General features: G+C 42.0%; 2 protein-coding genes across 2 annotated transcripts in view; both read right to left on the bottom strand.

The window, feature by feature from the left end:
* The window catches only part of kcnd1 (potassium voltage-gated channel, Shal-related subfamily, member 1), a 30,833-nt gene extending 16,507 nt beyond the window's left edge, over positions 1 to 14,326 (bottom strand). Inside the window, exons 1-3 of the mRNA XM_047608497.1 lie at positions 14,171 to 14,326; positions 12,316 to 12,561; positions 8,282 to 8,994 (exon numbers count right to left, since the gene is read on the bottom strand). Coding sequence (XP_047464453.1) covers positions 8,282 to 8,994; positions 12,316 to 12,561; positions 14,171 to 14,326 — 1,115 coding nt within the window. The remainder of the gene's footprint in view (positions 1 to 8,281; positions 8,995 to 12,315; positions 12,562 to 14,170) is intronic.
* Positions 1 to 20,019, bottom strand: part of LOC125009001 (potassium voltage-gated channel subfamily D member 1-like) — a 40,493-nt gene extending 20,474 nt beyond the window's left edge. Inside the window, exons 1-4 of the mRNA XM_047586461.1 lie at positions 19,821 to 20,019; positions 14,171 to 15,097; positions 12,316 to 12,561; positions 8,282 to 8,994 (exon numbers count right to left, since the gene is read on the bottom strand). Coding sequence (XP_047442417.1) covers positions 8,282 to 8,994; positions 12,316 to 12,561; positions 14,171 to 14,326 — 1,115 coding nt within the window. The 5' untranslated portion in view covers positions 14,327 to 15,097; positions 19,821 to 20,019. The remainder of the gene's footprint in view (positions 1 to 8,281; positions 8,995 to 12,315; positions 12,562 to 14,170; positions 15,098 to 19,820) is intronic.
* Between the last annotated feature and the right edge of the window lie 1,169 nt (positions 20,020 to 21,188).

Here is a 21,188-nt window from a genome sequence, read left to right as displayed (position 1 = left end):
TGGACACTCTAGAGAAGCTGTGCAGCGTTATCAACCAACAGGAAACTTCACAACTTGAACTTGAACAAAACCAACCTGAGGAGGGTCCTGCCGAAATACCACCAACATGTACAGTTTCCAACCCGTGACGATAACATCCTGGACCATGTTTACACTTGCCAACAACTTCACCCTCACCCACTGCTGGCAAATCAGACTAATCAGGGACTGTTTCAGCTTCAAGGATTGGGACATATTTTCCTGCTGCTGCTGGCATCAACTTCAGTAAACACACCAAGCACGTAACAGGATACATCAGCAAATGTATCAAGAACATTGTGCCACATTTGACTACATGGATATATTCCAATCCAGCAGCCGTGGGTAAATGGAGCAATCAAGCAGCCTTCCACAACGGTAACCACAGTGATTACAGGAAGGCCTAGTATGGCCTAGTAGGAGCGGAACTCCTATGCTTGCGTTGACGTAAACAGTAAGCTGTGGGTGTTGTTGCAACTAGACAGCTGCCCATTCCAGGTAACTAGGCCAGATGTGGTTAATACAAATTGACAGAATACAAATTGCGAGATGTTTGCAGACCGAGAGGTAAAAGACTCATTTTAAATGAGTTAAAATACATAAAGACTTAAGTTAAAATAAAAGTAAAGTGCATGGTGCAGGTTTTGTCTGTTCCAGGTTATTGTCTCTGCACCAGCTCCCAAGATATTTCACCTCTTTCCTGTACATTGCCTCATTTCTGCCACCACCACTGTGGTATCATCTGCAAACTTGTTGATCAGGTTTCCTCCTTCTGAATGGAAGCACAGTCGGGACTTGGTGTGTAACAGTAATAGGTGAGTACACAGCCTTGAGATGAACCAGTTCTCAGCATGATTGTGTTGGAGGAGTTATTCCCAATGTGGACTGACTGTGGTCTTTCTATTACAAAGGTTCTCCATTAGTCTCTGGGGGGATGATGGTGTTAAATGCTGAGATGAAGTCGATGCACAGGATTCTAGAAAAAGTGTCGTAATATTCCTGATGGGCAAGTACTGTCTGTAGAGTGGTAGACACTGTGGATACTGCTCACTGTGGAGTGACTAGGATGGTAGGCGAACTGGTACAGATTCAGAATTGCTGGTAGGCTGGCTGTGATGTGTGGTTTGATGATCCTTTCAAAGCACTACATCACTGTGGAAGTTAAAGGGTGGGATGGTAGTCATTTAAGCAGCTGATCTCTTTGCCACTGGTATAATAGTAGAAATTTTGAAGCATCTGGGATGCACAAATGTGCTTGCTGCCTATAGAATTACCTCTCCAAACATGTAGGTGGAGAGAGTTTTGGTCATCTTGTTCACAGTGGAAATACTACTTTCACTCTGCTGGGCACAACAGATACATGGCTGCTCTGTTTACACGAAGGATCAGCCGATCATTCTGAAGCCGGCCAGCATGGCTAACCCTAACCTGAAGACATTTGGAGAAGAACACACAAGGTTGCAGGTTGGAAAGAAAAAGCAGTGCAGGAGAGAAACTGCAAGAAGACAACAGAGGCTTATGGAGAAGTGGAGGTATGAGTTAGGTCTCCCCTCAGTCACAATGGGATGTGAGATCGCCGCTGGCTAACAAGATGGAAGAGCTAACAGCGTTAGCCAGGAGTTAGATGGAGTACTGGGAGTGGAGTTTAATGTACTTCACAGAGACATGGCTGCACCAGGACATTCCTGGCAACAATGTTTCCATCGACGGCTTCCAGCTGAGCAGGTCAGATCACAATCTGATGCACCTCAGTCCCTCTTATATGCCTCTGGTAAAGATCCAGCTGGCGACCACAGCCTCTCATCTTCCACTGCAGGACTCCTCCCCACATCTCCACCCCCCTCCACCCATCTACCATGATCATCACTGCTGGCACTTAGTGCATTAACACGCACAGCTTAATCAAGCTATGCTCGAAACTTTCTGAAGGTGGTCATAACTGACGGGGACATGTCTTCCTCCTCCACACTAGGAGGTGATATGTGTCTTGTCAGCGGGTTAATACCATGTTAATACGGCTCCCTTTCTGGTTGATATGTGACATCATATAATAAACAAGAGTCGTTTATGCAGCAGACCGGAATTAAAAACAAAAACAAGATGGATAATAGTTTAGCTTTTTAATCTCGTACATAATGTGCATGCTACTCATGGTGCAGATAAGATGTAAGCTATGCCTCAGGTGCTTCTTCTACTGGCTCTGTTTACTTTCTTCTTCTGCAAACGGCTTTTTTGGATGCATCTTTCTGGGTGGTTAATCAGATAACTCTGATTTTGGTCAGAGTTATGTGCTTATATGCACTTAAGTTGTCCACTTGAAGTCTGACTAAGGCAATCATTTTTTTTTTTTTTTTTCACAAAGTGATGATGGCGATGCAGGTGGATTCCCTCCTGGTGTTGTGGATTGTTGACTACCTGACTGGCAGACACAGTATGTGCGCCTGCAACGCTGTGTGTCAGACAGGCTGGTCAGCAACACTGTGTCCCCCTCAGGGGACTGTCCTCTGTCCCTTCCTCTCCACCCTCTACACCACAGACTTCAACCACTGCACAGAGACCTGTCATCTCCAGACGTTTTCTGATGACTCTGCTGTGGTTGGATGCATCAGAGGGAGACGAGGTGGAGATGAGGTGGAGCACAGGGCTGGTGTGGACAACGTTGTCACATGATGTGAGGAGAAACATCTACAGCTCAGTGTGACAAAGACGAAGGAACTGGTGGTGGACCTGAGGAGGACCAAGGTTCATCCAGGGGGTCAGTGTGGACATACGTATCTATGTGAACCACTGACAATAAGCTGGACTGACACCCTGTACAGGAAGGGCCAGAGTCGCCTCTATTTTCTGAGGTGGTTGAGGTCTTTTAAGATCTGCAGGACTTTGCTCAGGATGTTCTATGAGTCTGTGGGGGCCAGTGCCATCTCCTATGCTGTTGTGTGCTGGGGGCAGCAGGTTGAGGGTAACGGACACCAACAGGTTAAACAGACGAATACGTAAGGCCAGTGACGTAGTGGGAGTGAAGCTGGACCCTCTGACAGTGGTGTCAGACTGGAGAATGCTTCACAAGGTGAAAGTCATCCTGGACAATGAGTCGAACCCACTGCATGACGTGCTGGCCAGATACAGGAGTTCTTTCAGCACCAGACTCATCACACCACGATGACCCACAAAGACACAGGAAATCATTCCTACCTGAGGACATCAACCTGTACAACTCCTCACTCTGAGTGTTAGACACTCTGAGTCAGTTGGCTGGATAAATTCCTGTGGATAAATAACCCATATTTATACTGATATTGAGCCATAACTCATGTCCACTTTCTTGTCATATACTTATGCATATTTATTTATACAGTATATTTATTGGACTCTGAACTCACAATGTGCAGTAATTTATTTTCCACCATGCAATACCACATATTCAATGTCATTATAGAGCAACAACTCAGAACACATGTTCACTTACAGTATATTTGTATATATTTTTATATATTCTTTTTAATATTTTTTACATGGATGTGCATATTGTTATTGTAATTCCCGTTTATTCTTAGATATACTTAATGCCCACATTGATCTTTGTTCTGAACACAGATTCTGATTCTGATTATGATTTTGAACGATGGCTTGTGCAAGAGAGATGTGGTAGGCATTCGTCAAGACATCAGCCAGTTTGTCAGCACCACAAGTCCTGGGATGTTGTTTGGACCTGCTGCTTTCAGTGAGTTAACCCTGAATAAGGTCATTCAAGAGTCTGCTGAGTTGATGGTGAATGCTGGTTGGTCTGATGTTGTGAGATGACCAGCTCTTCACCTCTTTCACAGGTCTGATGCTTCAAAACATGCAAATAAGTGGTTGAATCTGTAGTCTGTTACATTTGCCTGGTGTTCCCTGTGTCACACAGATATTCTTGTAGTTTTTGTGCAGAAGTGTGTTTTACTGTCCTAATCTCCTTCATGAGCAGACCTCACTGATTGAAGTACTGACTTCTCCAGGTCTGTATGCTTGTCTGGTCCTCAGCTGTGTACACACCTCTCCAGTTATCGATCACTTCTGGGTGCTGCATGCTGTGATGGTCTTGCTTAGCTGGTTATTATCACTGCATATTTCTCAGTGTTCATGTGGTCACCCTGGGAGACTACGGTCTTAAAAACTTTTCAGTCCATATGCTGAAAACAGTCAGACCCTGATGTGCTTAACCTCGGCTCTGTGCTGGACATAACACATATGTGGTCAGAATTGCCTAGATGGGGTAGGGCAGTTGCCTGTTGCCTCATATGGCTGGGATGTGTTTATGTCAACCAAGTCTAGTATGTTGCCTTCTCTTGTCTCAAAATCCACATATTGATGAGTCCCCAGTTACCATCAAAAAGCAGTAGGTAGAATGCCCAGCACTTGAGAATTCTGTGAATGGAGACGTGTAGTTGCCACCACAGCATTTGTGCGGCAGACTCAGTGGGTTAAAGGGTTGGTTCATTAAATGAGTTGATGGATGGACTAATGTTCATGACTATTCCTGGGTTGAAGACCCTTTTTTTTTTTTTTTTGCTAGAAAATGGAGGAGAATCTTTGCAACATTGGAGTGTTGGTGTTTGATTTGATTTGCAATTTGTCTCAGACCTCGGTTCTCCTGAAGTCGCTGTCTCTCTTTATTAAAACATTAAGCGGTGCTGCATGTGTTGAGATGGTCTATAATTCCATCCAGGCCACTTGCTGCTCTCACTCTCAGTCTCATATACATCCCGTTTGTAAGAGGAAATGGCTACTTCCCGTCTAGTTCCTATAAATAATGTTGATGCTAAAGTGCTCTGTACCAACACCAACTGGCTGGAGACACAGGATCAAACAGGTGAGACCATCACTGAGACGTTTATTCATTGTCCTCAGAAAACAACCTGGATTGTATTCAAAGCTCTTCGCTTTCATTAAATGTGACATCAGATTTCTTAAAAACGGAAACGGAAACGATCTGATTAGGGTGGACTGGACTATAAATAATCTGAGGTGGACTCCAGACATTGTTTTAGCATCAATAAGTGATTATCGATGCTAAAGACCTGTTTACCATAAAGAGAATTAACCTCGGCCCTGATCTGAACAGATTCTCTGGTCATCGATGTTTTTGCAGCTGATAGTCAGTCTCATGTGTTTTTTGTTCAGCCTTTCTGATCAGTGATTAATCATGTGACCAGCAGCAAAAAAACATCTTAGAAGACTGAAGTCAGTTCTTGGAGGAGCCTCTTCTCAACACAGTCCTGAAACACAGATCAGCTGATGAATGTAAACATGGACCATTCAGTCTTTCTTTATAAAGTCCACCCAAATTATTGTATTCAAATATCTGAAACTACACTGTCCTCCTTATACACACTACATTACATATTCAACTCCAGTTCATCCACCGTCCTCCTGCTGCTGCTTATTAAAAAAACATCTTTATAATAATTGTAGTGAAAGATTTCCCTTGAGAACCAATCTTTGTTCAGTCAGAAGGTTTTTCATCCAAACACCTGAAGGAAGGTGATTTATCTGAAGACACAAACAGCCTGCATGCTTTCCTGGCAGCAGCTCCAGCAGATTATGTTTCCCTTCACATGTATTGCTGGTGGAAAAGCTGCGAGAGGTTTATGATTGCACTTCCAGTTTATTTGCACAGCCATAAAACTCAGGAGCAAAGCAATAAAAACAGCGTGATGAAAAACAGCGATAAGAAACTGAACAAATGGGAACAAACGCGCAGATTATACTGCAGACAATGAACATGGAGAAAAGGGAGAGAACAACACCAGAAAGAGACGGGCGATAAAAACAAGAGGAGGTTGAAGGGATGAAGACAAAGATAAAGAGAAAAGGAGGATGGAGGAGATTCATTTTCATGTTTTCATCTGAACTCATTTAACAGCTAGTGACATGATGTGAGTCAATGCTCAATCTTCTACAACGTCACCACAGTGTTAATTCAATTCAATTCAATTCAATTCAATTGGGGCGGCTATGGCTCAGTAGGTAGAGTGGATTGTCCATGAACCAAAGGGTTAGCGGTTCGATCCCCTGAGTGTCCCATATGCCGAAGTGTCCTTGAGCAAGATACTGAACCCCCAGTTGCTCCCAGTGCAACTGGCGCTGGTGTGTGAATGTGTGAGCGAATGGGTGGATGTGTCTCTGACTGTAAAAGCGCTTTGAGAACCTTTGAGAAGGTAGAAAAGCGCTATATAAGAGCAAGACCATTTACCATTTTTCTACAGCATCAATAACAATACAAATGGTGTCAAGACACAAAATCGAGTCTGAAACTTCCAGAGCAGCATGAAGGTGACAGTGGCAAGAAAAACTCCCTTTAACAGAAAGAAACCTTGAGCAGAACCAAAACCAGAAGCAGCTCATATGAAGGACCAATCTGCCTGAGGCAGAGCAGAGATAAACCAGATAAACATACACCTGCCATACATACAGCTGACTAAGGCCAACACATAGAATCTGATGATGATACAAATACAAGATGTAGCTGATGATGTCATGTCAGATGTCAAATGTCCTGTACAGTCCAGGCATCGAACCAACATCATTATCCAGTCAGAGTCAGAGTTCTCAAACCTGATTTATAACCAATCTAACCTCTTTCACCAAAAACAAGTTTTGTGCTGCTCCTGTTGAGAACCAGGAACCTCTGAAGTTCTCTCTGCTTCATCTCGGCAGTAAAAACTCTGAACTCCAATTTTCAGTATGGAGTGAAATTAGCCTTAAAATGGTCACACATGCATATTCCATGACCCACACATGAAACCCTGAGAATAACAAAAGCCTACAATGATTTATTTATTTATTTATTTATTTTTGTGAATTTGGGGAATAACAAATGTGACTGATTGTATTGCAAATTATTACAAATCTGATTGTTCAACTCATCATTTTCGTTTTCAAAAGACTTCCTGTGCTTTTCAGAGACCTTGAATTTATTTGAACACAGGAACCCTCAGAACCTCTTGCAGGTTCAACTGAGCTATCCAGACATTCTCAGCACTGACTGACTCACTATCATCTGAAAACACTAAAACCCTGCATCATCTTCTCTGTAGCTCATCAACACAAAAGCACAATAAATGAATGTTTGGTCTAAAGCTGATACTGTAAAGCAAAGGGAGAGCAGATGAAATCAGGAGGGAAGAGAGAAACAGTAACTGAGAGCAGAAAGTGAGGTGAAGAAGAGGGGAGGAGAGGGAGGAGAGGGAGGAGGGGGAGGAGGGGGAGATAAAAGCCTGGCTTGTGTTTTGCTGCCTGTAGAATCCATTTTCATGGCAGCCTCTCCTTGCTCATAACTAATGGAACCATCCTGTATTTTATTTCATCAGCTTTTCTCAATCACTCCCTTTGAGCTACATGAACCTGTTTTTCTGTCAAAAGGATCCAATGCAGAAACAGTGAAGAAAAACTAGAACCCCTCATATGTTATGGTAGAAAAAAAAGAGAAATAAACTTATGACCTGCATCAAAGTGGGTAAGAGGAGGTCAGGGTGGATGGTGGGTTTAGTGATGAACTCTACTCTACTCTACCTCATTCACTTTGACAACAGCAATCAGTGCTTCAGTTATTCTCATCTCCACGCAGACGTTCCTTCAAACCTTCCTGGTTGTTCTCTCTAATAAATGCTGATAACCAGGAGACCACAGACGAAAGGACAACATTTAAATTTAAATTTAGGGTTAGGGTTAGAACAGAACTGTTCCCTTCATTGGACTGAGACAAATCACAGCAGAGAAAAAAACCTTTCAGTAAAACCACAACACAGAGACGACACAATGGAAAGTTCCTCTAAACGGATCAGAGCTGTAGGATGAAAACAGCTTCATCTTCATCACCATTATCATCATCACCTTCATCATCATCATCATCACCTTCATCATCTTCATCATCATCACCATCATCATCATCATCATCATCATCATCACCTTCATCATCATCACCTTCATCATCACCTTCATCATCATCTTCATCATCATCATCTCCTTTATCACCTTCATCATCATCATCATCATCACCTTCATCATCTTTATCACCTTTATCACCATCATCATCATTGTTAAGAAGCAACAAGCAGGAGTCTCACACACACTAACACATTAACACACACATTGAATTCATCTCCTTTCATGGTGGATGGTTTGACTCCTGTCACACACAGGACGTTTATACAGAGCTCACACTGTGATTGTTGTGGTGACAGCATTAAATCTGTTTCTCAACATTATACTGGTGTCAACTTACCCGAGCGTCGTCATGGTGACGATGGTGTACCAGAAGGAGGCCGGGATTGAGGTGAAGGTGGAGCCCTTAGTGCCCTTCTCGGCGTAGAACATGACGGTGGCAAAGATGATGATGGCCATGGTGAGGGAGAAGAGCAGGAAGCCCAGCTCGGAGGCGCAGCTCTTTAGGGTGTAGCCGAGGATACGAAGTCCCTGAGAGTGCCGCGAGAACTTGAAGATCCGAAAGACCCTGAAAACACGGAGGGTGACAAAGGCACCACTCACATCCTCATTCTCGGGCATCACCAGGCCGATGTAGTAGGGCATGATGGCCACCACGTCGATCACCGACATCACCGAGCGCATGAACTTGCAGCGGCTGGGAGCCGCGAACAGACGCATCAGGTACTCGAAGGTGAAGATGAGCACACAGGCCGTGTCCATGCAGAAAAAGGCCAGCTGGTACTTCTCCCCACAGGGAAGATCCTTGACTCGGCCCTTTGGGGGGCGGCAGGGCACCGTCTCCACCACGTTGGCGATGACAGACACAGCGATGAAGAAGCCAGTGACATAATAGAAGACCAGAGCCATGGTGGAAGTGTGGGGGTTCTCAAAGGCTCGCCACAGACGCTCTCGGGAGGTGCTGTGTGGAGGGAGGGGGGCGTCCGACCCATCGTTGGCCTCCGTGTCCTCAGCGAGACGCTCTTGGTTCTCCTTCTTCCTGTCCCGGTATTCCTTCAAAGAGACACAAAGCAAACATGACTACAAATCATGGACCTAGCGAACAGAAGAGAGCTGATTCTGTCTGTTGTACAAACAGAACACACATGTATATACACCCATGAGCCATAATATTCCTAACAGACGCCTAGTGATTCTAGACGAAGCAGCTCTCCAGGCCTACACAGACACACACATATGGACAGATATGCAATCACACCCCCTACCCCCACATCCAGGGTCCCTGGTGGGACAAGCGGGTCCACAACCAGCGCCCGATGGCTGCAGGAACGGACGGCTGCTTGGTTGCACTGGGTTTTACCTCTACCCCGCTTCCTGATTCAAGTCCTGAGTTTTCATGTTTGTAAAGTTTACTTATCATGTGCTTATGTTGCTGAGGTTTTTTTTCTTGTTCCCTCACTGTTCTCCTCACAGGAGCATAGTATGGGAGTTGTTGTTTTTACTTCTCCCCTCAAGTCACGTGACTCTGTATTTCTATTTACCATCTCTGTCTTCCTGTCCTGTCTACCCCCATTTTGTCAAAGTGTATGTATGTTTTGTATATGTATGGACGGATTGATGGCTAATTTCGCCGGTACTTGTACTAGTGACAGTAAAGGATCATATTATATCAACATTGCTTAGGTCTCCTATGTGGTGAATGGACATGGGCCATCTGAGGGGGTTCTGCGGTGTCTGGTGTCTTTGAGGGGAAGGTTCTGTAGGGGAATATCATCCCACAGATTTGTACTGTTCTTGTCTGGTTTTGTTTTATTTATTTATTTTTTGTTGTTGTTTTTTTAGTGTCGGTTGTGTTTAATATGTCCTGTTATTGTTTTTTTATTTCCTCTAAGCTTTTTCGCCTTGTAATTTGGGTAATATCTTGTTATGCCATATTTTGTTTTCATAAATACTTTGGAAGTATCAAAATCGGATACACATGCTCCTGGCTGCTCTCGTACTCGTGCAGCTCAAAAACAGAGCAGGTACATCAACGCCGTGGTGTAAATTAGCGGGTCGGCATGAGATGCCTGTTCACACTGAAGTCAAGCTGATAGAATCCCAGGTCGATTGCTGGGTTTTGACTTGGACTCTCCAAAAATAAAAGGAAGTCAAGCCAGATCCAGAGACTGATGAACTGATATGGAAGAAGTTAAAGTCGATAGAGAGAACAAAACCTATGAAAATATTTGAGGAATTTCCTTGTAGGAAGAAAGGATTGAATGAGTAGAATCAACATTTGTGATCGGGTCTGCAGAACCTGAGTTGAAAAAAAGTATGATTATTCATTCATGAGTCACTGGATGGTTTGGCTGTAAAAGCGGGGATACAAAGATATGAAAGGCTCAGCAAACAAGGCTGAAACGAGACTAGCATAAAGGATAACGAGCTCTGGAGCAAACAAATGGCCTGTTTACGGCTCACTAAAGAAACCCCTCACAGAAAAGCTGGGTTTAGAGTCTGAAACCTCAGCAGTAAAGAGGCGAATCAGATTGAGTTTTCAAAGCGATCATCTCTGCTGAGTTTGGTAATGGGCCCGAGAGCAGCTAGTTATTAATCCCCCTCAGATCCATCAATCGTTCTACACTGAGATTTAACGAGTGCAGCTGCAAAATAACTGTATTAGACGCAACCATTAGGAAGTGATCAAAGGTCAAAGGTCACAGCACTCGCATAAATACACTACAGACATTATGAAGCCATGTGGGAAGCCTGCAGTATTAAAACAACATAGAGCTGGACTGCTCGTCCTTGTTTGGACTGAAACCAAATGCTGGATGGAGTCAGTGACAGGTTTCTTTCGACAAACTTCTACTGGGGTCGCGGGGTTGCTGGGGTCTATCCCAGCTGTCATCGGGTGAGGGGTCCACCCTGGACAGGTCTCCAGTCCATCTCAGGGCTAACACAGAGACATGCAACCATCCACACTCACACCTAAGGTCAATTTAGAGTCAATCAGCCTAACGAGCATGTCTCTGGAGGGGGGAGGAAACCGGAGTACCCGGAGAAAACCCACACAGACACAGGGAGAACATGGAAACTCCACCCAGAAAGACCCAACTCCAACCCGGACCTTCTCTCTGGGAGGCATCAGTATTGCCCCTTTCTACAAACTTTAAAAATATCTCTTTAAAGATATGAATACCATCTATGAACGAGTCTGTGTCCATTTGAATTGTTTGTTTGTTTTTTAATGTACTAATTAAAATTCTTTCTCTGCATTTAAAGCAAAGCTGCTTCTCTATTCACTTTTCCACAGTTCTTCTGTCAGTGGCTTATCAATATCTATACTGTGACAAAAGGTTGATTTAAATATTGGATCATTTGGGGATGAATTGGCAGGAAGTTGGACTCACTGGGGACTTGATGAGAGGTGCACATGCAACACAGTGCAGTCCATCCTGGGCAACATCCCCCAGGATATAAAGTATCTTTCTATCCTTTTCTCTTCTTTTGACAAGAAAAATAAAATCTAATGAACCACTAGACCCTTATTTCATTGACTATTCTTCTCCAATAAAAAAAAAGAAAATGTTCAAAAAACTAATTTTATGAAAATACTCTTTCAAATGTTTAGTCAAAAATGTGCAAAAAAAAGAAAAAAAAAATGCTCATGCCGCTTTGTGATAATAAAATCTTTGGACTGAGCAACAGGCCACAAGAAAAAAAACCTGGAAGCTAGAAAACCTTTTAGACCTAAGCAACACAGAGCAGTTTTATTACCATGAGCAGTTGTCATGTTTGAGCCCAACACTCAATTTCTCAGATAATACATACATCCACTGAACATTAAGGTGAAGAAATAACGTTGGTTTTAAATATGGAAAGATGTTCAATAAAGTCAGGGAGAATGAAAGCTGCTTTAGAAGAATCAGCTGATCACGTTTTATGACGACAGACACATTTCCTGGAGTATCTTTAAATCACCCCCACGACTCGACCCGTGTTTATGACGTCTTCCCCCAAGAAGCTTCTTTAGCCCAGTTGTGTTTGTTTCAGCTTCAGCTGAAAACACATTGAGACTATTCAAACAAAGTCAGAAGTCTTCAAGTCAAAATCATTCATTTTCATGTTTGGTTTCAGTGGTATTTCATGGAGAATTCTTACCTTCATCCATCCACAGGGGAAGAGTTTTACAGCTCTTGGGACCTAAATGTTAACCCTTCAACAGTTATATTTAAACCCCTGTTCCTCTGTACAGTGTCAGTGGCATGTTCATTCACCAGACACAGTAATTCATACTGGAATAGTTGCATGGTTTAATGTGACCTACAAACACTGACTAACAAACAGGAGCAGAGTTTCTTCAAAGGTCAGCTCTAAGTCGGGGTGTACCTCCATGCAGCAGTCGCCAATGATTTCTGGCACGATGCCATAAAAGGCCAGCTCCTCGTCGAAGGCCTGGATGCACTCATGTCGTGGGTAGTGCAGCTTTCCGGTGCGGTAAAAGTTCAGAATGTGCCGAAACATCTCAGGGTCTCTGTCAAAGAAATATTCCTGTGTATCCTCATTGTAGAAGAACTCCTTCTCTGAAGAGCCCAGCAATGTTTCAGGATACCGGTCCAGAGTGTTCTTCCAAGTCTGAAGGACATAAAGAGATAAAGAGTCATTTCTCTCTCAGCGGTTAACTTTAGCCTTCACCTTTAGCATTGTTAATTAGCTTGCTAGTAAGTAGACATAAATGACTCTGTGCTAAAAGTTGAACATTGGATGGAAGCAGTGAACAGTCAATAACAGATGGGACTGTAAAGTTAGGCCGTTTTTTGGTGTTAATTTCCAGAGGCTCGACAACAGGAGTGGAGCTATAGTGGTGACCGTTAACCTGCAGGTCATTAAAAGGACAATGTGGGGAAACCATATCATTATCACAGGTATTATGATGATCAGATATTACTCACTGATCAGCTGTATGTATTAAGAGCTTCACTTGATGAAAATATTTCCACTTTGTGAACCATATTGTTAACATCTAATGTCTATGGGTCAGGTTAGGGTCTATGATCCTAACAGTGTTCGTTTGACATTGATAGACCATGTAAACCCTGAGACATGATGATAGTACAGAAATATTTACCCAGGCGATCGTTTTCCAGTGTTTTCATAATTTTTTGGTCATTTAACAAAATGGGAAAAAATGGAACTGGAAGTCAAGCAAGTTAGTGGCAGGAAGACAGAGTGTACTGTTATATACTTAGGGTTATGTGTTCAAAAGATTAACATATTCAGCGATGGCTAACTGTTTACCATGTTTAACATAAATGAGTAAACTCTCAAATTCATTTGTTTATTTTGGGTTATATTTTACGTTTTATATGTATATTTCTTCATGTTACCTTTTATAATATTTCGATTGTAAACATCATATGCAAATGAACAACAACCTGAACAAACTCTAATTTGTGTTACACATTATTGTCAAGCACATTGAAGTTAAGAGGAAAATTAACTATTTAAGACTCTGGGAATAAGAAGCACTGGTGTAGCTCTCTATATAATTCTGCACATAAGTTTGTTTTGAAGAGCTATAAATGTGCAATGTTATGGCAAATATTTGTAGAGTGAGAGAGAGAAGCATCTGGATTGTGATCATTATCACAAAGCCATGTCCCTTAGGTACCAGGTACCAGGTTAGAGAAACAGAATCAGTCCTTGCATAAAAGTCTAGGAACCTATTCTGCCACCTCAACCGAGGCTGCCTGATGGCTGAAAGCCAACTACATCTATTTTTGTTGAGGAGCCATTTTATAATTATTTCCGCCCAAATGCACATCAATGCGCTGATTAGACCAACAACAGCGGAGGAATGTGGAGCGAGCATCTCAAGCAGCTCTGACATTTCCACCTCGAAAATGTCAAGTGACTGTAATGAATTTATAAGAACATCTGACAAATAGATTTCACATTTCACAGAGTTTAATGTGGATGTGAACAAACATTCAGTAAGAATTTTTTTGTTGTCTATGAAACTCTTAATGCTAAAAAGACTACTACTAATAATAAAAATAATAATTATACTAATTATTTTTAGTATGCTAATAATCATCACCAACATCAGTTATTAAATGTTGAATCAACATTTGTTTAAATGCATTTAAAGTGAATTCATTTGATCTTGTCGTGTGGTAGTGTGAATTAAAGTGGCCACGCCCACTTAATGTTTGGTGCATGTTCAGTAAGAAGCAGCACCCACCTGAAATCTGACGCCGCTGACGTTGACATACAGGATCTCGTCTGATTTGGACGAATTGTCCACTGGAGGTTTGGGCATCGTCTTCTTGGCCAGCGGCAGCCAGCCCACGGCTGCCGCCCGGGCAAATGGCAGCCATGTTGCCACGCCAGCTGCCATCTTGATCAGATAATCGGGACCTGTCCTTGGGGGAAGTCTGAGGAGGGCACCTGGGATAAAACCTGGATCACTGCTTTTCCTGCTCTGAGACCCTGAAGCCGTCGGGATAGTGAGACACGAGGCGGTCAGACATGTTGAGGAGAGATAATGGGGGAGAAGGGGCAGAGGGAGGGGTCACAAGGAGTTTGGTATCAAGCCATGAAACTAACTCTTTGACAGAGCAGGAAGGCAGATGCATGTGACAGATACGAAGCCCGTCCTTTATTATAAGTTGCAGCCGGGGCGTCCTGTTGCCTTAAGGTGCTGCTCAGGATGACGTGGCTCCTTTAAGGCAGCTCCTTTAAGGCGACTCCTTTAAGGCTGAGATGTGACGTTCTCCCAACCTCTTTCTAACCCTTCCTGAGGCCTGAGTAGAAATAATAAAGCTGTTGTTTGATAATAAAGTTGTTCTGGTTTATTGCTGCAGGGATTTAAAATGCCAAGCAGAGAATGTGTTAAAACGTTGGTGTCTGTCTGACTCCAGCTCTCTTGTCCGGCCTCTCTTTCTCTGAAGACAGATTTGTTGCAGCGCCGCAGCCTTTCAGATTCTTATTAAATTGTGATGATGGTCCCTGAAGTTGCAAGATAGACAGAATGGTGTGAGCAGCCTCCCTCCCTCTAAGTGTTTTTCTGCAGCCTCTATCCGTCTCTCTCTCTCTCTCTTATTGAAGGACTTCAGCAGAGAGAAGGAGGCGTCCATCCGTCCCTACTCCATGTCCATGTATGGCCGTCCTGTCAGAAAACACACAAACACCAAGAGACAGAATGAGAGACAAACCAGGAGAAAGAGAGATGAAGCTGTCACAGGAAAGGGGGGAAGAAGAAGAGAAAGGGTTGTTGAAGGTGTGATGAAAAACAGGAGGTAAAAATAAGAGACAGAGGTTTGGATAAGAGTAAAAAGAAGGAAAATAAAGAAGAAGGGATGGTCAGGGGTGAGGAAGGAGAAAAAGACCAAGCAGAAACAGAAGGATGGGGAATAGACTAAAAAAAGTGAAGAAAAAGAAGAGGAAGAAGAAGAAGAAGAAGAGTTGTTTATGATGAAAATAAAAGGGTGATGTTAGAGAAGGAGAAGAGGAGAAAAGATAGAAATGAGAGAATAAAGAAAAAGGAGGAGAGAAAGGTCGAGGTCCTGGTTTTATCTTTCTTTAAATGGTTTCTGACCTTTGTTTTTCCTTCATTTTAGACACAGATATATTTCCAGATATAATTGTTGGGTCATTTTAGACACAGATATATTTCCAGATATAATTGTTGGGTCATTTTAGACACAGATATATTTCCAGATATAATTGTTGGGTCTTCAGTGCGACAGCTCAGAAACATGTTGGAAAGTTATTTGATATTAATTCGACAAATCTTTTCAACTTTAACAAAGAGGAGGAAGCGCTGATTTATTTGACTTCATTCACATCATGTTGTCTTTCTTCATGTCCCCTGTAAAGTGCAGTAGACGTTTCCCAGAATGCAACAGGACACCTGGTCCATGCATACACTGATAATGTTGCTGAATTCAGACAAACAGCTGCAGCTGAAGCTCGTTCATGTGTTGTAGAAATATCTGCAGGTTATTAAAGATGACTTCAGTTCTCCCCCTGGTTCTTCATTCAATAAACAACAACAATAAAGCTTATTGTTGTTGTTTATTGCACAGAGTCCACAGTGGAAGCAATAAAACTTCCCTCCGGTTTGGTTTAAATCAGGAAATCCAACCTCTTCTGGTCCAGCAGGTCCACAAAGACTCAGAAAGTGTCCACAGTTTGTGAATGAGGATAAACCACGAGTCTGAGTCTCCATAGGCTCTGGTACTAGGGTGAGAAGACGTCCTCTTTGCTCAGACATGTCCTCTAAACATGTCAAACTCAAACTCTGAAACCATTTCAAAGTTGTCCAGGATTTTGTTCTACTTCAATCTCAAACATGTTACATTGAATTTGCATTGTGTTTTTTTTCTCTCTCTCTCTAATGTGATCTCCCTGTCAATTACTAAACTACTGAGTCAGGTGGCAACTTTAATAATAATCTACTAATGAATCCTTCTGCTTCACAAACGTGTTGAATGAAAAGATGATCCAGACGTTCAGGACTGGACACTGACATGGAAGAGGAGAATATACTTCTACTACTTCTTCTGGTCTATTTTAGGAGATGTGATGCTCCTCGTCATCACATTTACCTAGTTGGTCTCCATGGAAACGATTCATCTCTGATCATGTGAAGGCCTCAAAAACATTAAATCTGTGATGTGGTAGCAGACGAGCAGAGAGTGGAAGAGGCAGAGAATCATCAGCCACAGACTCAGAAATGTTTTCAAGATGAAAGTTCAACAATTTCTGCAGCTGAAAAAGTTTTCAAGATTTATCCACGTTTAAATGCATGTCACTAACACAACAGTCCAACAACAAATGGGACCTGATAAAATCATGTGGTGCTACAAGCTAAAGGCTAACGGTGGAAAAGCAGAGACCTCTACCTGCATGGAGCCTCTTCACCTTTCCATTCACAACATGGCCGACTCACAATCATCCAATCACAACTGGACAGTGAAGCTCCGCCTCCTCAGGGTGCTACACTTCCAGCTCAGATCTTCAGAATAAAAGTAAACACTAAACTGAACACTGAAATGGTGTGAGCTTTTATTCTTTAGCCTGCTCATAGTATTCTGAATCTTTTCCGTGAAGCGTTTCTATTGTTTCTATGTTGTGGTGCTGATCCGGATGAACTTTGACTCTTCTATATTTATCTCTTTGGATTTTTAGTGCTGGTGTCGGTTCTTCTGTTGGTTCTAATGTTGGTTCTAGTGCTGGTTACAGTCTTGGTTCTAGTGATGGTCAAAGTGACTGGTTCCAGTGTTGATCACAGTGTTGGTTTCTAGTGTAGGTTCCAGTGTGAGTTAAAGTGTTGGTTCCGGTGTTGATTACAGTGTTGGTTCTAGTGTAGGTTCTAGTGTGAGTTAAAGTGTTGGTTCCGGTGTTGATTACAGTGTTGGTTCTAGTGTAGGTTCTAGTGTGAGTTAAAGTGTTGGTTCCGGTGTTGATTACAGTGTTGGTTCTAGTGTCAGTTAAAGTGTTGGTTTCAGTGTTGATTACAGTGTTGTCTAGTGTCATAAGTGTTGTTCCAGTGTAGGTTCTAGGGTGAGTTAAAGTGTTGGTTCTGGTGTTGATTACAGTGTTGGTTCTAGTGTAGGTTCTAGTGTGAGTTAAAGTGTTGGTTCTGGTGTTTATTACAGTGTTGGTTTTAGTGTAGGTTCTAGTGTGAGTTAAAGTGTTCGTTCTGGTGTTTATTACAGTGTTGGTTCCAGTGTAGGTTCTAGTGTCAGTTAAAATGTTGGTTCTAGTGACAGTTCAAGTATCAGTTAATGTGTTGTTTTGCTGTCGGTTCTAGTGTTGATTCTAGTGTCATTTCTAGTGGTGTTGGTTAAAGTGACGGTTCTATTGTAAGTTAAAGTGTTAGGTCTATTGTTGGTTTAAGTATCGGTTCTAGTGTGGGTTTTAGCGTTGATTCTAGTATGGGTTCTAGTTTTGGTTCTAGTATCAGTTCTAGTGTTGGTCAAAGTGTTGGTTACAGTTGCACTTCCAGTGTTGGTTCTAGTGCTGATTAAAGTGTCCGTTCTAGTGTTGCTTAAAGTGTTGGTTCTAGTGTCGGTTCTAGTGTTGGTTCTAGTCCACTGAAAAAGTATGATGTATTATGAAGTGTAAAATATGACAACAGAGACCCTGTTCAGAAACTGAAGCAGAACAGAACAGAGCTTCAGTTTATCTTTTACACTTTGTTGGAACTGGGGTTTGTAGTTCTCTGTTTCCTTCCACCATCAGACTTAAAGACAGAAACATTCCAATAATTTCTGAAGAGTTGAAGTCGGTGGTCAATCTCTGTGGTTTTGTGAGTTACCTAAAAACCATTGCTGAAGGTTTTTTACCCCAATTTAAAGTCAGGTTTCCAAAACTGAGGAGAAGTTTAACAGACAATCGAACACGTTTGTTCTTAATGTGTTTCCATCCACTCGTGTGAGTATTAGTTGGTCAGATAAACAGCAGGTGGCGTCTTTTCACCATTCAGTGCCATTTAGCCACAAGACAAACTGAGTCCAGGTTTGATGTGTTGATGTGAGGACGGGTTCTTTTTAAAAGTTACATGTAATGAGATAAAAAGTCTGTACAGAAGCAACAACATCACATCTAAGATGAGAAATAAAACCACAACACATACGTTGTTCAGATCACATTCACTCCACAGACTCTGAAGGGTTCTGGATGATTTAAAGGGAGCTAAGCGGATATTTCAGATTGTTCTCACACGACTAATGTATTATTTATAGTGACTCCTCTAAATGTTGAGCTTCAGTCCAACTTCAGTCCAAAAAGGATATTTATCAGCTTCCTGTAGATTTATGCTGCCCAGCAGGGGGGGCTGCAGCCTTCCAAACATCTTCACATCGTTATTTCCTCAGATCTACTCAAACTTTTATAGAAACACATTTAAGATCTGCTGATGTTCCTCAGAATCAGTAGTAGGAATGAAAGAGTGTCTTCCTCCATTTCTACCACCAGCCTGTAAAACTGCTCCAGGAACCGAAGAATAAAATGTATTCTGCCCAAAACCATCCCGGCGTACGCTCTGTTTCCTTCACTACAGTCCTGCTGTTTGAGGACTGTCAGAAATAAACAGTTCCTCCTGATTCAGTCGACTGTGAGCAGCTGTTTTAGTTCAACAAGACTTTTTACAGGAAATAAAACAGATGTTTTTAAAAATGTACAACTTCAGCTGAAACTAAAAGAAAAATGTAGAAATGTACTATTTCCTTTAAATAGAATATAAACTAAATCTAAATGTAGATTATATTGAATGTGTACAGAAACAGAAGGTGTGTGAATATTAATGAGCTGAGAGTGTGTGTGAGTGCTAACCACCGTTAATAGCAAACACACACAACTTCATTACTAATTCATATTCTGCATTACATCAACTTCAACACACAAAACACACAACTACACACAACCACAGACACAATGATGTGTTTAGTCCACCTCTGGTCCTTCACTGTCACATTTTATTATTTTTAGTTTATATATGTAGTAGTTTAAGTATCAGTCATATATAAATGACTATCTATCTATCTATCTATCTATCTATCTATCTATCTATCTATCTATCTATCTATCTATCTATCTATCTATCTATCTATCTATCTATCTATCTATCTATCTATCTATATAGTTTGTCTCCTGCTTGGCTGAATCTCAAACTCTTCTTCTCTGTCTTTCTCATCGTATTCTACATCTTTTCTATCCTCTGTGTTTTCTCCAGTCGTTCATCTCTTCCTCCTCCTCCTCCTTGTCCTCCTCCTCCTCCTCCTCCTCTTTATTTCAGTTCTCTAAACTCTTTCTCCTCCTCCACTCCCTTCTCTTTCTATTCTGAGCAGTGAAGCTGTAACTGGAGCAGTTTTCATCCTACTTACCACAGCTGAGGATGATGATGATGAAGATGATGGTGATGGTGATGGTGATGGTGATGAAGAAGAGGAGGAAGAAGCAACGTTTCCAGGTGAAAACAGGACGGAGGTTTACAGGAAGAAAAATGAAACAGAAGACGAGTGTTTTACTGTCTCTGATCTGATCCACTCTGCTGCCGCGGCAACAACCACATCTCCTGTCATCCCTCCCTTCCCCTCTCTCTGTCTCTCTTCCTCCCCCTCCCTCTCTCTCCCTCTTTCCCTCACTCTCTTTTCTCTCTCTTCCCATTTGCTTGCTCGACCCTCCCCTCCATCTCCCTTATCTTTTCCTCCCCCTCTCTCTCTGGTGGAGGAGGGAGAGAAAAATGATCACATTTAAAAGGTGTTTGGCAAACTAAACTCGTTATATATATATATATACGTTAAATATTTAGTTATTTGCTGTGGTTTCTATGACACACTCCCTGGCCCCTTCATTAGGTACACCACTGAATCTGGTCTGCCTGAAGGTTCTGGTGTTCTAGTAACTGAGAGTTGTTGAGGTTGTTGAACTATTGAACTGACATGTGTTCCTAATATTTTGACATAGTAGTCAGTGGACTAGATTAAATGACATTATTTAGAAGCACTTCACTAGCGTTCCTAATGAACTGGAATGTTATTTAGAACCACTTCACTAGCGTTCCTAATGAACTGGACATGATTTATATTAGAACCCCTTCACTAGCGTTCCTAATGAACTGGACATTATTTATATTAGAACCCCTTCACTAGCGTTCCTAATGAACTGGATGTTATTCAGAAACCACTTCACTAGCGTACTTAATGGACTGGATGTTATTTATATTAGAACCACTTCACTAGCGTTCCTAATGAACTGGACATTATTTAGAACCACTTCACTAGTGTACCTAATGAACTGGATGTTATTTAGAACCACTTCACTAGCGTACATTATGAACTGAACTTTATTTAGAACCACTTCACTAGCGTTCCTAATGAACTGGATGTTATTTAGAACCACTTCACTAGCGTTCCTAATGAACTGGATGTTATTTAGAACCACTTCACTAGCGTTCCTAATGAACTGGATGTTATTTATATTAGAACCCCTTCACTAGCGTTCCTAATGAACTGGACTTTATTTAGAACCCCTTCACTAGCGTTCCTAATGAACTGGACTTTATTTAGAACCACTTCACTAGCGTTCCTAATGAACTGGACTTTATTTATATAAGAACCACTTCACTAGCGTTCCTAATGAACTGGACATTATTTATATTAGAACCACTTCACTAGCGTTCCTAATGAACTGGACATTATTTAGAACCACTTCACTAGTGTACCTAATGAACTGGATGTTATTTAGAACCA

The sequence above is a fragment of the Mugil cephalus genome, chromosome 1 (assembly GCF_022458985.1).
Source record: "Mugil cephalus isolate CIBA_MC_2020 chromosome 1, CIBA_Mcephalus_1.1, whole genome shotgun sequence".
Taxonomy (NCBI): Eukaryota; Metazoa; Chordata; class Actinopteri; order Mugiliformes; family Mugilidae; genus Mugil; species Mugil cephalus.
This window is presented reverse-complemented; position numbering and strand designations above follow the sequence as displayed.